General features: G+C 43.0%; 1 protein-coding gene across 5 annotated transcripts in view; it reads right to left on the bottom strand.

The window, feature by feature from the left end:
- Nucleotides 1-192: 192 nt before the first annotated feature.
- The window catches only part of LRRC31 (leucine rich repeat containing 31), a 36,768-nt gene continuing 21,831 nt past the window's right edge, over nucleotides 193-15,129 (bottom strand). Inside the window, exons 2-11 of one of the 5 annotated variants that reach the window (XM_015291724.4) lie at nucleotides 11,515-11,869; nucleotides 10,220-10,477; nucleotides 8,865-9,014; nucleotides 8,331-8,498; nucleotides 5,681-5,848; nucleotides 4,898-5,065; nucleotides 3,967-4,134; nucleotides 3,092-3,259; nucleotides 1,740-1,907; nucleotides 193-667 (exon numbers count right to left, since the gene is read on the bottom strand). In XM_015291724.4, the coding sequence (XP_015147210.2) occupies nucleotides 348-667; nucleotides 1,740-1,907; nucleotides 3,092-3,259; nucleotides 3,967-4,134; nucleotides 4,898-5,065; nucleotides 5,681-5,848; nucleotides 8,331-8,498; nucleotides 8,865-9,014; nucleotides 10,220-10,477; nucleotides 11,515-11,527 (1,749 nt within the window). In that variant the 5' untranslated portion in view covers nucleotides 11,528-11,869 and the 3' untranslated portion in view covers nucleotides 193-347. Of the gene's footprint in view, nucleotides 668-1,739; nucleotides 1,908-3,091; nucleotides 3,260-3,966; nucleotides 4,135-4,897; nucleotides 5,066-5,680; nucleotides 5,849-8,330; nucleotides 8,499-8,864; nucleotides 9,015-10,219; nucleotides 10,478-11,514; nucleotides 11,965-15,129 lie in introns of those variants that run through there. The other 4 variants (XM_040706098.2, XM_040706096.2, XM_040706097.2 and 1 more) reach the window with 4 other exon arrangements.

Here is a 15,129-nt window from a genome sequence, read left to right as displayed (position 1 = left end):
TCTGCATTAGTGCATACCCCATTCATTTCCTTGCACTGGCAAACCTGCAATGTGCCTATCTGAAATTGTCATTGCTCCTTTGGTATCAGTCAGTGCAGTATTCACATATTCAGTAGTGTCACAAGAGCAGAGTAAGCATGGCCCAGAGAATCTGAAAGAATACGTTATTGAATGGAATAATCTATGAGTGTAGAAAGTTAAATAACTGTTTTTATATAAATTTTCAACCATTTCAAGTCCTCTCACAAGAAGAGATAACAAGAAACCGTGCAGTCTTCTAAGCGAGACACACAGTACTTAGTTCACATATTGCTTGTGAAAGGCTTTCCAGAAACCTCCAACCTCCGTCAGCAGTCAAAACGAATGTTTCTTTTGTTGTCTTGATTAAAGCCTTCCAGCTGTTTACGCTGTGATTCTGAAAGGACCCATCTTTGCATCCCCAGCTCTGCCAATGCAGGCAGCTTTGTCAGTGCTGCTAACAACTCACTGAACCACGTCCCACAGGCACTGCAGGATGATGGGCGAAGACTGACATCCAGCTCTGAGAGTTCTTTGAGTGCTGCTAAGCCTTGACAGAAAACCATCCACCCTTCATCAGAGATGTTGTTATTATAACTCAAATCCAGCTTCCGTAACCTGGCTAGGTGGCCATCATGTGCCAGTAACGCTGCAAGAAATAACACACAAAACACAACCAATACATCCTGACAATTGCTTTAAAAGCTTATAAGTAAGATGAGTATTTTAATACCATACTATTTAGTCTTTCAGCAGTCAAACAGCAGGACTCAAACATAAAAGTGTATGGCAACCTGAAAACCTTGAAATCAGTTGGATGATATAAAAGGTGCCAATTAAAATAGACAGGCAGGCTTTATAGGGAGATTTAGAAGGAGAACAGCAAAACTCAGTGAGTTTGCATGATTACAACAGCCACCTCTCACTGTGGGAGGGTAATGGGACTTATATACCCTAAAGGTAGCTGAGATTCTTAATGGATAATCAACAAAAGAGCCACCTGTCAAGGGTGATGTTTGTAAAGTCAAAAATATTCAGGCTTTTTCTCACCAGCCTCCAGATTACAGGGCCTTAATAGCAATCATACGGCTATTGCCAATCTCAGACACTCAAAACCCACGAGTCAGGCCCACAGAATCATAAGGATGCCTTTAAAATAAACAGGTTTTCAAAACAGTCCTGAAATTTATTCCTTCATTGGGTTCCCACCTTCCAGCATTTTTAGCAGCTGCTGGGAAGTGGGCTAAAATATTTCTATTTTAATTCTCCCACCACAGTTGGACTCCAGAAACATACCTAATGGACTGAGGGCTGGTAGTGCCTGCCTTACTGGCTGTCAGCATGTACGTTTCTCATCAATCACTGACCCAAAAAGAGTAGGTGAACAAAACAGAACTCCTCAGAGGCAGGTTTAAAAAGCTGATATAAAAAACAAGGTCGAACCATACACTTGTTCCACGTGCTGCATTTTTGTATGAATACATAAAACTGCTAAGGATAAAAAATGCATTTTTCTCCATTTCAGTCTTTGCACTGTGCGTGTTCAGGACACCCAGCTTTCAGCAAAATGAAAATAATTTCTGGGAAAAACAGTGCTGTATTTTCCATCTTTTCATTTGATTTGTCCAAAAACGTGCTCAGCACATGGAACAAATCCCTTCTGAATTGTGGTCTGTGTGCACTGGCTCCTCGACTGCTAGTAAATACCATGTTATACGTACTTAGAAGCGCCAAATCTTCAGCCACCAAGTTACAGCTGCTCAGTCTTAACACTTGAATCTCCGTTGCAAGCTTTAGTGCTCCCAAAAGCAGCTTTAGGTTTCCACCAACGCACTTATTCCAAGAAAGGTCTAATATCTCCAGTTCAGGAAGGTGAAGGGCAGCCTCAGCTGAAAAGATTAAGACCAGCAACTTCTGCTTACTAAGAGAAAACAACGTGGCCTCAACAGACACCTCACCAGCAAGTCACCTGCCAATAGACTCCTGGCAGGCTGCCTACCTATGCTTAAAATGACTTATTTTGTCTTAAAAGTCAGACAAAAAAAAAAATCTCTCCTGTGTTAATTAAACAGTGTAACAAGGGCCTGTCTACAGGTTCTTTAAGGACTCTTAGAAGAGCTTTCTTTCCTTTCTGTTTGCATTACTGGCTTAACCTTGTTCCACTGAAGTCAATTTAATTTTTAAAACATTTTAAATCCACTAAAACCCAGACAATTTTTGCTGTGAATTCACCATTCAAGGTGAAATGCAGTGTATCTTTTGACAACACTGATTTCCACGATGCCATTCTTACATAACCGGAATGACATAAACATGGTACTCTTTCTGCAGGGACCTCAGATCAGTTCAGATTGATGCTGCTTCTGCTAAAGGCAGTCAAGCTTTATTGTGGGTTTCAGTGTCACTAACAAAGAGTATCAAACATACAGTAAATGCACAATGCATTCTAGCAGATCCCTCCGTACTTAGGTTTCGTGTGCCAATGGAACAGTGCAGCCACTAATCCACTGAGATTTGCAATAAGTAAGCAAAAGAGGTTGAATTTGCATATCCTGTGTTAGATTGAACTTTTCTTCATTGGCTCTGCAGTACCTTTTCCACTACTGGAGTCATTTTCTCAGCTCCTCTGTTGCCCCACACTTAACTATAAGTCAGAAAGCTTCTACTTCATCTGTAGCAAGAGGAAAAAAACCTTTAAATCTTGACCTTAATAAACTGCAAATGCAGATTTACAATAAAACTGCAATTCCAGCATAAAATGAATCTTGTTCTGCTGCTTTCTCTTCCAATATTAAGAAGTACATAAAAGCTCACTAACAGATAAAGGACTAAAAGCACTTCATTCAGCCAGGTGAAACGGGAAGACATACAGTGATCTTCCCTCGCAACCAGGTCCCACAAAACACTGGTTTCATCATCAAGCAACCAGAGGGGAAAGCGACAATTACTTTTCCACTCAGGACCTGTACTGTAATGTAACCATTATTTTTGGAGCTCAGCCAACAGAGAATGAAGTGTTTGGTCCCACAAGGAGACTTCTGAGAACAGACACGCTTTAAAAAAACATTCCTACCTAGTGCTGAAAAGGACTCCTCGCCCAAACCACAATTGCTGATGGCCACAGATTTCAGCTTAGGTAAAAACCTGAGTCTGCCGAGAAGAGGGTCAGATGAGACTCCTATGTTTTTATTCCAGGATAAATTCAGCTCTCGAAGACTGGAGAGTAAAGGTATCACCTGGGCTTTGAAAACATGAAGTATTTGTTAGTCACTGATACAGAACTAATGTAGTTGTATGTTTGACTGGCATCATTACTTGTCTTTATACAACAACCCAGAAGTCAAGGCCAAGTTTTGACACTCAAACATACTTTGAGCAATTCTTAGTAAAAACTAATACCAAAAAGTTATGATAATGCACACAGTAAATAAGCTGTCTCACTGATGGAATGGGAGAGCTTCCTAATATTACTTAGGAGTAATATTCCTTCCTAATAGTACTTAGGAGTTGCAGACCAACATCATTCTCTACTTCTGAGCTCACTAAGGCAGTTTTAGGCAGTTATAATAGCATGCACATAAAAGCCTTGGATCCATGCCAGCTTGTACCAGCAGTGAGATTGCTTCTGGACATTTCCCAGATTACTGATCCTCGGCAACAGGACTTGGGGGTAGTTCCTACATTCACATCATGGGTCTGAATCATGGCAGATTCAAGCCCTTAGTTCCACATGGGATCAGCCACTATGGGACCTCTTTTGATACAGAGAAAAAAAACCACTCCATATTGATCAAGAAAGCTATCCCCTGAGCTGCATTTCCACAGCTGCCTAACAACAAATGAACTGAGATCTGTTAGACTATGTTATGCAGAATCTCTTATGCCTTTGAAGTATTTTCAGAAGTCAAAACCATACATTCTTCAATCATTTCCTCAAGATGTCCTTACACAAAACGGCCACGTCTTCTTCTGTTACACAGCACTGGTGGAGGTCAAGGACTTCGAGATTTTTCAAGCTGGCCAAATGAGCTGTTGAGTCTTTAAAGCCACCACCAATCTCTTTGTTACACGATATGTCTAATTTTCTCAGTGCTGTAAGGTGCTGTAAAGCGGCGTCTGAAAAGGAAATGACAGCAAGCTGGTCACTGACTGCTACGATAGCACGGGCCACAGCTTCAACAGTTATTTACTTTAATGTCAAATTCTGCACAAAGTATTGAAAGCAAAGCTTTCAGACTGAGCTTCAGCACATAATCACAGCAGACACAGTAATGCCACAAAGCTTCTCCATCCCTGCTACTCCATTCTTCTCTAAAAAAGCAGGTGAAGGTGAGGTTAACTCATCCCCAGATCCATTCAATCCTCAGCTTTTTGCTGAAATGACTACTGGAAGTGCTAATTAGTGCCAGTTGTTTTGTCTTACGGATAAGACCTCCACTAGGGAGAGACACAGATAATAAGCCAATTTCGTATGGCTTCACGGGACAGTCATTAAGTGATAATGGCAGATTCGGATTCCCCTCTGAGAGTAGGATTAAGTCTTCAGAAGTTAGCTAGACTGTCTGTGCCCTTGTCTATGCTCTGTCTGGAGAGGGAGGAAGCAGGCCCAGAGAGCCATTAATCTACCCTAAGATGTGTCTCAGATAAATGGTGTGGAAGGTGACTCTCCCCACTGACTTTCACATGCTTGAGCTCAGGGAAGATAAATGCTACTCCTGCAGAAAGTCTCTGTAGTCTTTTATCAATCCTCAAGCAGCAAATAACCATTGTCCATTAATACTGACAAACCATCAGCAAGTCTACCACACTGCCTTTCTGAAATGGGTTTCAGATGTACAGTTTACGCAGAATGAAAGACTTTCTGAATGTAAAGTCTAACCTAAGCCCTGGAGGCTGTCCTGCTTTAATCCACACATGTGCAAGTTCAACTCCTTGAGGCCTGGTACATTTTTCAGATCCTGAGCAATGACCTTCATGCTGCAACCGATGTGCTTGTTGATAGAGAGATCTAAAACTTCAAGGTTTGGGAGCACATTTAGTATTTCAGCTGAGAAGAAAAAAAGAAAATTAGAATTGGTAATTGTCTGGAACACACAGATGAGTCCTAGAAAAGAACAGCACTATGACAAGGAAAAGGCAGGTTGGATCTGCCTATACATGTGGTTTAAACTTTTCAGGTTCCAATTCTACCAAAAAAACAGCAAAACATCGACTGGATAGAAATCAAGAAAATCAGTGAAAGCCCATATAGAAAAAAAAATCTGTAAAAAAATAGAAGACAGTAAGAAAAATGCAGGAGAATAAAAAGCAAGAATACAAAGAGAAATAAAAATTTCTAATGAAAAGATATAGGACTGTATGTGGCATAAGAGCCATCTCCCACAGTAAAGATCAGAACAGAGCACAGGCACTTCTCCTGAGGGAGAAAATCTTTTAAAACACTCAATCAGACCAAAAGACCACATAAGATTAAGATATGGTAAGAAGAAGGAGGGGAGAGGTGGCAACTGGATGCCAACTCTAATTCCTATCCCTCCGCCCTTCTTTTACTGAGTGGTAAATACTGCTATAATGCAAAGCCTGAAATTAATAGCTTTCGACTAAGATTGACCTCAAAACAGTCATCATCTAACTCAACTGAGTTACATGTGGATACACATACCAAGGGATTCTCCATCTTTGGCTGTCAGGTTACAATCTGTAATTTTCAGAAGTTTAATCTTGCATCCTTTCCGAAGTTTTTTTGTCAGGAGTGATAGTTTTCCACCTATATTACTGTTCCATGATAAATCCAGTTCTTCAAGTTGAGGAACAATTTCAAATGCCTCTCCTGTAACAGAAGTCCAAGATGATTCATTCTAGATACCAACTTCAGTGGGAAACAAAAATACAGTTTTGAATACATAAAAAAGTTAGCCACTTGATTCTCAAATTGTAATTTGTATTATTTGATAGGAAAATTGGTGTATGGCACTCTACTGCCATAAAAGTGAGTATAAATCCTCACTTTGCCCATTGAGCAAAATAGATCACAAGTTACCATCACAGTGCACACAGATCTGGTATTTATCCAGGTTCCCAAATACTCATCAGACTGCATGACCATCATTGCAGACCTGTGCCGTGACCCAGAAAGTCTAGTCTACAGGGAAATCAATACAAGTGACAAGTCTGAATTTACTGTCCTATATAGTGCTACCTTATTTTACTTGGCACACTTCCACTGTTTTCCATACTGTGTCCACAGGACACTTGGGATGGGATGAAAGGAGTCTTCTCACAGCTATTTCTCAGACTTAAAGGGTTTGTGTCCAGCAGGATTTTTCAACACAGCTTGTAAGGAATCAAGGTAAGCATCATTTTGAAACAAACCAGCTTCCCAAGATTTCAAGGCAGACAGCACTGATTTTTATTGTACTCTCAAAAATTGGCCTTTTCCAAGCCTGACACAGGAGCCAATTTGAACTGTGTTTGTGCTGCTTTGTAACATTAATATCCCACTGCAAAATCCAACTTCCTAAATTCCTCTGCAGAGGGATGAGGCAGATGTGTATTTCCAAGTAAGATCATTTAATCAGCCCATATGCAAATGTAATTTACAGTATTTGATCTAAGGTCTCAGATTCAGTCCAGAAATCGCTAATTGTATTTAAATTATAAGAACTTTTCATGTCTCTATGTTCTCTTAACTAATACTTCACTAAAGATTTATAATACAAAAATGTTTTTTTCCATTGTTATAAGTGGAAATCCAGATTTCAGAGAAAAGGATACGTCTTAACTTTTATCTGTTGAAGTTTTTTGGTTAGTTAGGTGGATTTATTCCTGTTTGTTGTTGCTGTTTGTTTGGTTTTAAATGATTGCCTAGTCTTGAATACAGAGCAATGCTCTAAAGCATAGCTTGTTACTGTTTGACCTGGGGACTAACACTCCAGACACATTTTCTACTAAGATAATTAACAGAGTAGATCTCCAGGAATGGCTTCATACCAGCTCTCACAGTCACAGCTCAGAGCAATCATATAGGAGAAGTTGATACGATGCTTTTATTTGAGGCATTTATTCCTAAGCAGAATACAGAGTCCAAAAATGCACGTCCATGGATAAATCAAACAGGCAGTATTGGCCTTGTTATTTTCAAAATGACAGGCAAATCAATGCCAATATGTTGCTATTCCACATCTCAAAGACATCAAATTTTGTCTGGAAATTCAAGTTCTATGATCAGTTTTGTGGCTGCCTCTGCAAGAGGCCAAGCCGGCAGAGGGAAGGAAATGGCACAGAAGAACCAACCAGAATAAATAAATTGAGAATACAACCAAGAAAATGCAAAGAGAAAAGAAAGTATGAAAAAGGAAGATGAAAAAGAAAGAAATGCTTGAAAAAGTCCGATGGAAAATGAAGCACAGATTTTACCCTCATCAGAAACAGACTAATTATTTCTACCAAATTTTGCAAAGATGGGTGTTTCCTTCCCAGCAGATAGTATCACCTACTGAGCTACTGAGCACCTTTTGAGCTATTACCATACATTTTATGTCTGATCATTTCCTGACAAAAAAAAAAAAAGGATTTGAGTGATAGGGAAAAAGAAAGCTCTCATCAGATTGGAACTTACAAAATGAGCAGTGACCTTCTAGAATAAGGCAGTTGGTTGAGTCTGCCCTTCTTTCAGACGCGCACCACAGGCTCACCCCACGAGTAAATCCCAGGCCCAGAGGTAAGTGACTCAGCATTAGGTGTGCATAGCACCAACTTCAAAACTTTAAATCACACACTCTGCAAAAAGCAGGGCTGCAAGCACTCCAAGCAAAGAAATAAGCAGAGGAATAAGTTTATACCGAGCTTACAAAAATAAGTTATAAAGCTCTGAGGCAGCACTGATGGTTTTAAGTGTCCTCCAAAAGACCAACAAATATTTTGTGATAAGCATTGCACCTATCCTGCAGCACAAAGTCCTAAACTGACCCTATTATCACTGATAGCTTTTTTCACTTTTGCTGCCTACCATTAGATATTAAAGACAGAAAAAAAAAAAAAAAAAAAACCCTAATCCAGATGGAAAACGTGTTTTTCTGCAAATGGGACTGAATTTTGCTGCCTTCTGAATGTGAAAGCTCTGTGCCCTGAGCTATGAACTCAACACAGCTATTCAAATGTATGAGGTCACTCAAAACCCCAACTTCTTTCCAGTGTTTCACAGCAGGACTTCACATTGTCAAGTGTGGAAGCAGTAGGGACAGGATGCAGGAAGAGACAAAATGGATTACATTACACCCAAGCTGTCTGAAAGCAAATGTAAATGCCTGTACCTAAGGAGGTGACATCCTCAGCTGACAGCCTGCAGTTGTTCAGACGAAGGACTTTCAGCAGGTTCACATGATGGAGCTGAGCAGTGAGGGTTTTCAAAGTCCCTCCAACACAACCATTCCAGGAGAGGCTGATCTCTTCCAGCTCTGGGAGAAATGGCAGTAAAGAAGCTGAAAAAAACGAAAGTATTGTTTGTACATCACGTGCAAACCCTGGATGTCAATACATGTTGATACAGATATGCTTTCTAAAACATCAGAAAATCATGACAATCTGTATCTCAGCTTTCTTACCTGCTGCCTGAGAATGAAGGTACTCTCCTGCAGCACAGACTTGCATGGTTTTAATATTTTTATATATTACATAATTAACACAATTTATTTATTGACGTTTCCCAGGGACCTGGGACCACCAAATGAAATCTTAAACAAAGTCCGAGATAAAAGAAAGGGAAAGGAAAAGAGTGAACAACTGAATAGGCAAATCGGAATCAAAGAAATACACAAAGTGTCTAACTGAATAAAATGTGTATTTACCCAGCTCTGTTACATCTGCTGCACTTAATGCACAATTATTGAGATCCAGGTTCTTGCTGTTGGGTTTCTTTCCCAGTTTCTGCATGAACTGGTTAAATCTCTGCTCGCCAGATGGTGACTCTGCCTCAGAAATCAGCTGCGAAGATTCATCTGAGCAACAAAGAAAACAGAGCCCTGGTTACCTCTGCAACCAACCCAGAGTGCCAGGTGGAGACTTTAGGAAATGAACTAAAGCTGCCAGTAAGTCAGGCTCTACTTTTGATCAGCGTGGACCAACAACCTGAGTGATAAGATAGGTCAGATCAGTACAAAGCTCCTGATGCTCAGGGAGAAAAGAATCTTTTTTTCACATCTCCGTGCCACCTCACGCCAGTGACTCAGGATGTTTGCACTACTCGTTCAAGCACTGAGATTCTTGCAAAACTCTGCACTGCAGCTACTCTGGATACACGAGTCATATAACCACCTGTGTGCCACATGGCTGGAGTACAGCCTGTACTGGATCAGTCAGAACAGAGTGGCCCTGCAATTGTGTGGTGATCGTCTCCTGCTTTATGACAGCCTGTGTTTACTCCATACATTGTCTGTGCAATGCACTTCCTGCTTTGCTTACCTTCTTCCTCCACGCAGTTTGTACAGCGAGGAAAGTTTCATGTGTATTATTCACTAATCCCTTTAATAAATCAGCAGTTTCATCTAATGGCCACAAATGAAAAGAAAAAAACCAAAACACCAAAAGGTACACAAAACAGTAATCCTACTCACAGTAACCGTCCTCTCATTGTTTTCCCAGAACTCTTAGAACAGAGGATGGGGTTCTAAACCTCACCTTCCAGCACCTTGTTAAGAATAGCCTCATTTTCTCTGGTGTGTAGAGAGTGCTCTTGTATGTACAGAATAACATTCACGATGAATTTCCATTCCCTTCCCCTCCCCCTCACAGGTGTCAAGGTAGGAAACATCTGCTCCGACTGCCTTCAGATTGCTTTAGCAGTGGGGTGGACTGAGACCAATCTTAAATACAACAAGCCAAGGTACTGCTCAAAGCTTGGCTTTGAAACCAAATAAGCTCTGCAACTAATAAGCTGTCTCCAGCACTGACCTCTCACACTGGAGATCAAGATGGAGGTCATGCAAAAGCTTTATGCCTCCTCAGCAGCACAGACCCCTCTCCTTGCTTGGCACCAATCATGTTAGAGGGCACATCCTCAAAAACGTTTCAACCAGAAGCAAATTCTGGCTAAAGGATGAATTGTAGGCAGTAAAATACCACATTTTGTCTAGTAAGAAAAGCAAACAGTTCTCTATGAAATTAAAATGCAGCCACACGGATTTGTTCACTGTATCAGCATTACCTTCTACTGGGAGATTTTCCTTCTCACTCTGATCATCAGCTCTACAGTTGTTTTTTAATGTTTCTTCTGTTTCTTGTCTTTCCTTGCCTTCCGATTTCCCGAAGTCAAAGCCACTGAAGAACTTCTGGATGGCCGAAGGCTGCTCTTTTCTTTTTCCAGAAGAGGACCTCTTCCCTTGGAACTGTTTTATAACAAAGTCAAATGGGGAACTCTTTGGGATGTCCTCCTCACTCTTGTTCTGGCAACTCTGTGCATCTCCTTTCAGTGGGTCAGCAGACATAGAAGGAATTATATTAAGCAACATTCACTCTTGCATGCCCTCCTTCATAACAGCAGATGCACTGACCATTTCCTACCATTCTAATGCTAACACCTCCATGCTAATATCAGTGTCACTGTTTAGGGAACTAGACTCTGAGCTCATATCTCCTCCTTCCAAAGGACCCGGTAATGCTCAGTCTCTGCACAGCAGGCTCACTGGTCCCACTGTGAAATGGTCCAAGATTCACTTTCTGCTGCTTTGTTAACACAGACTGCACCCGAGGCCACCCCACCTGGCCACTGGGAGCCCAACGGCTGAAGCTGCTGCATCCTCTATGGCCAAATTAAAGACTTCCCTGTCAGGCAAGTTTGGCACCAAAGTGACCCGTGCCAAAGGCTGCTCTGGCTGTCAAGAAGGTGAGGTGTGCAGCAGGGAGTACAAGGAGTCCTGGGAGTGCACCAACGCTGGAAAAAACCAAGGCCCCCAGTCAGTCTGTTTGGAAGAGTTCAGTGCTATGATGAGCTCAGCCTCAATGACTAATTGACAGGTAAACTGAAGTCTGGCTTTCTAACAATCCATATGCATTCTTTCCTTCTTTGTTCATACCACACTTGCTGGAGCATCATTTGCTGACTTCGAAGCTGCTGTTTCCCCAGCAGAGATCTGCTCACAGACTCTCTGCACAACCCAACGTCCCCAGCAGAGCACACAAACTCCATCACTTTAATAACTGTTACACACAATGTCACCGTTACCAACAATACACACGTAGGCTTTTTCCCCTGCTGGAAGGTATCTGCTGCAATACAAGTGTTCAGTGAGAGGGCACCTGAAAAAAGCTGATGCATTCTTTTAAATCTTGCTCTTGCTAGCCTCTTGCAGCTGTATTTCTCATGTGTAAAGTACAAAAATTGTACAAAGCGGTGCACATAGACATGAGTGCACATCTATTGAGCTGTAAAGCAATGCTAGTTACCCTGGTTGCTTTTTTTGCTGTAAAACTGCACTATTTTAAGCAGACAAAAAAACGTACCTGTCTTTTCCATCGGTACACCTGTGGGCTTGTTTCACCTTTTACAGCACTTTCAGGGCTGGCAGAAGTGAGCCATGGCACGTGAACAAAACCTCACTTCTACCTATCAGGGCATTCCAGGTGCTTTTCTTTAGAGTGTTCCCGTCTTCATCAGCCTTATGGCAACAGCTCTGCACAACAGCTCTGCACAACAGCTCTGCACAACAGCTCTGCACAACAGCTCTGCGGGTCCTTCCTGCCGCTCCGCTGCCGCACACCTCTCCTGACAGCAGCCTGCTGCCCCAGCCTTGCTATTCAGGGGGGAGAGTTGAGAATCCACTTTGGGTGCTCTCTGCCGGAGCCGCAGCTGAGCTCCCTGGCAAGGCAGAAAGGAGGAAGTGGCAGTGCAGGCTGAGCGCTGCACCCTGACCGCCCCACGGCCCGCACAGCTGCTGCCAGCTGAGTCACCTCGCAGGTCGGGTTACAGCAGCACCTGAAGAAAAGCTCTTTGTTTTCCCACCCCTTTTGTCCATACTTGTCAGGAGTGCTGGTGGAGGCTGAGCAAAGCCAGGTGTCAGCGGGCGGCGCAGTTTGGTGATGGAAGGGAACGCAGAGGGGTAGCTCACTGCTGGGCACTTCATGGCACAGCAGGCAGGAGAGGAGAGGTCCTGTTGTGCCGCCCAGCACGGTCTGCTTGTAGGCAACAGCATGATAGCACAGTACAACATCACAGAGCACATCAGGTGCATAAATCAAGCTGCCCTATGTAAGTGTGTGTGTGAATCTGATTTCCATGACAGTGAGAGTTGCATTTTCTAGCTTAGATGCTCCTGGTCGATATCTGTGATGTTGTCACCCACATAGCCCACATCAACCCAACACTTCTTGTCTCCCCTCACGTGGCAGACTCAGTTTTCCTCATCGTTTCCTGCTCACCTTCACCTGCACCTGTTCCAACACCGTTTATACATGGACCTCTCACTGCTGTGTATACACTACAGACATATGCAAGCTGGAGTGTTTCTGGTGGGGAGCGATAAAGCTGGTCAATAAAAGTAACAACTGCTGTGCAAGTGGGGCAGGCACCACCTGAGGACAGCCCTGACTCCGTGTGTCAACGTACAGATGATTCAGACAGGGCTGAGTGGGGCACAGTGTGCTGCTGGGAGCCAACAGGATAAGATTAGGAGAAGAAAACTTAAAGTGAACGGCAGGAAAATCCTCCCACCCGTGAGAAACAGTACACAGAAAGATTTTGCAGAAGGAAGAAGTGCGCAAAACAGCTGTCGTGGGCAGTGTTTGCCTGCAAGAACGAAGGGCACATAACTGTTCCCAAACAGCAGGGATCTCCAAGCTGGTTGCAATGCCTCCTGAGTGCAGGGATGGCTGTCCTGACCCAGTCTCTAAAATCAGCACCTTGCTCTGCATCCACAGGGAGAGAGCACCTCTGTGAGTCCTACACCCCTCCCTGGGTGTCTCAGTTACGCAGACAGCTGAGAACCCCAAGCACTCCTGTCAGTAAGGAACCTGGTGAACCCGACAGCTTTCACCCACTTTCAACGTCGTGCTTAACGAGAGTGCCCAGGGATGAAGCAGCGACAAGGCAACCCAGGTCTGTGCACGTGTGCCAGGCTCTGCTGGGCTCAGGGCTCCGTGCCCACCGTGCTCCGATGGGAAGGTGGAACGGGAATATCTGATAATCTCCGATCCCTGGAACTGGGGAAATCCTTAAGCACGCTAAGCACTGATTACAGTGGTTAGGCTTGGCTAGCTTCAGTGCTCTGACATCAGTGCATTAAGTGATGCATTGACCATTCAGGAATTCTATCACCACTTTAGGCCATTGAATGAGAGTAAAAATACCTCATGGCACCATGACAGCATCTCTGTAATCCAGTGAGAAGGGAACTGTATTTTCACAGCGACCTAATTTCCTCTTCCTAGAAAGCAAGCTATGCAGGATGAGGGAACATCCTAAAGCAAAGCAGGATGACCAGAGCAAGGGCTGAACGCATGGATATTACTTTCCAGCAGCCCAGGCTGTGCCCTGTACATGCAATACAGAATGGCAGGCAGGCCCTCGTTAGCTGGTAGGCAGGGCAGTGCTGTTCTCTCCCTGCACACTGCTGAACATTGCCCTGCTTTGCCTCACAGACCCATACATCTCCTTCCTGCAGTTCGCTACAGACAGCATAGGGCAGGCTAAGCTTTTGCAGTTTAAAAATAATAAATGCCCACGCCTTTCCATCTAGTTAAATGGCTTGTGACCATCTGCCGAGCGCTCAGTGTCACATTTGTTTATATCTGTTCCTCCCTCTGTGTAGACCTGGGGCAAGGATAGGAACAGACCAGGTCTGGAAAAACACAGTTAAAGTTGCATCCCACACAGCATCCACTGGTGAGAGATTAATGTGGATTTTTGTACTTTGCCTCATTGTGACTCCTTAATCCGGCATATATTCCAAAGAAATAATGCCATTAGAGGATTAGTGCCACAAGTTCATTTGAAAAAAAGGATTTGCAAACACTGAAATCCTATATTCTATGTTCTTAATCACCAAGTATCATTTTGGGGATTTCCTCTCCTTTTAGGAGTGCATCTTTCAATGAAACCAAGCAAAGCAGCAACTCTGTTTTTGATGGCCCTTATTATCCATTAAATAAAATTAGCACCCCAAGAACCTGAATGAAATAATACAGCACACTTGCTATAGTCAATAACCGCAGTTATATCAGGCCCATATATACGAAATACTTGGCCCAGTATTTATACAGTATTTTTGCAGAATATAATGATTTGGGATATTTATCTGCTAAGGATGCTTAATATTCTGAGCCCTATAGTAACACGCCCCTGTTTACTTCTACCCAAGTTCCCTTTCTCAGCTCTGCTCATCCTCAGGTGCAGCCAGCATTCTCCTCTCTGTAAGAGGACACTGAGTCAGCACGATGCTATTCTTTCCCCTTTTCCTTAGCATGCATCTCTGCTGCCCCATTCCCACCTTCTGCATGAACGTCACTGCCTGCAGTAGCTTCCATGGTATTCTGCTGCTTGGCTCAATTTGCTGTAGGCTGCCTAGGTGAAATAGGCATCTGCATGGGCTAAGAAATTGCTGGGAATGGCAAAATGCTTATTGGCATTGTTTATAGCCTCACAGTCTCAGGAACACTGTGCAGCACTGACAATGCCCTGGAACAAACACCTTCCAGACTTCCCCACACTGAGATCAGTGTGCATGCCTGAGGACTAAATTTGGTCCAAAGGATCTGAGAATCCACATAATTTCCTGTAAAGTAAGTGTCTGACAGTCTAATGGGACACCAGACCTACGGCAGCTGTTTAAAACAGATTTCAATGTGTTATGAAAACTATAGCTGACTTTCCTGGTATTTACGTACAACCATAGACTGGTCACAGGAGGAGTTTGAAAAGGCACAGAGAATGTGCTGAAGCAGTGAAAACCTTGCGTTCAGAAACACAAATTCCTCCGAGAAGCCTTAAAACAGTTTCCCTAAACACAGGGAGACTTTTCACGGGTGACATTTCTGTGTACTTTTATGCTATCACAGAACCACAGAACATCCCAGGAAGGACCCACAAGGATCACAAAGTCCAACACTCAGCTCCACATAGGA

This window comes from Gallus gallus, chromosome 9 (assembly GCF_016699485.2).
Source record: "Gallus gallus isolate bGalGal1 chromosome 9, bGalGal1.mat.broiler.GRCg7b, whole genome shotgun sequence".
NCBI lineage: Eukaryota > Metazoa > Chordata > Aves > Galliformes > Phasianidae > Gallus > Gallus gallus.
This window is presented reverse-complemented; position numbering and strand designations above follow the sequence as displayed.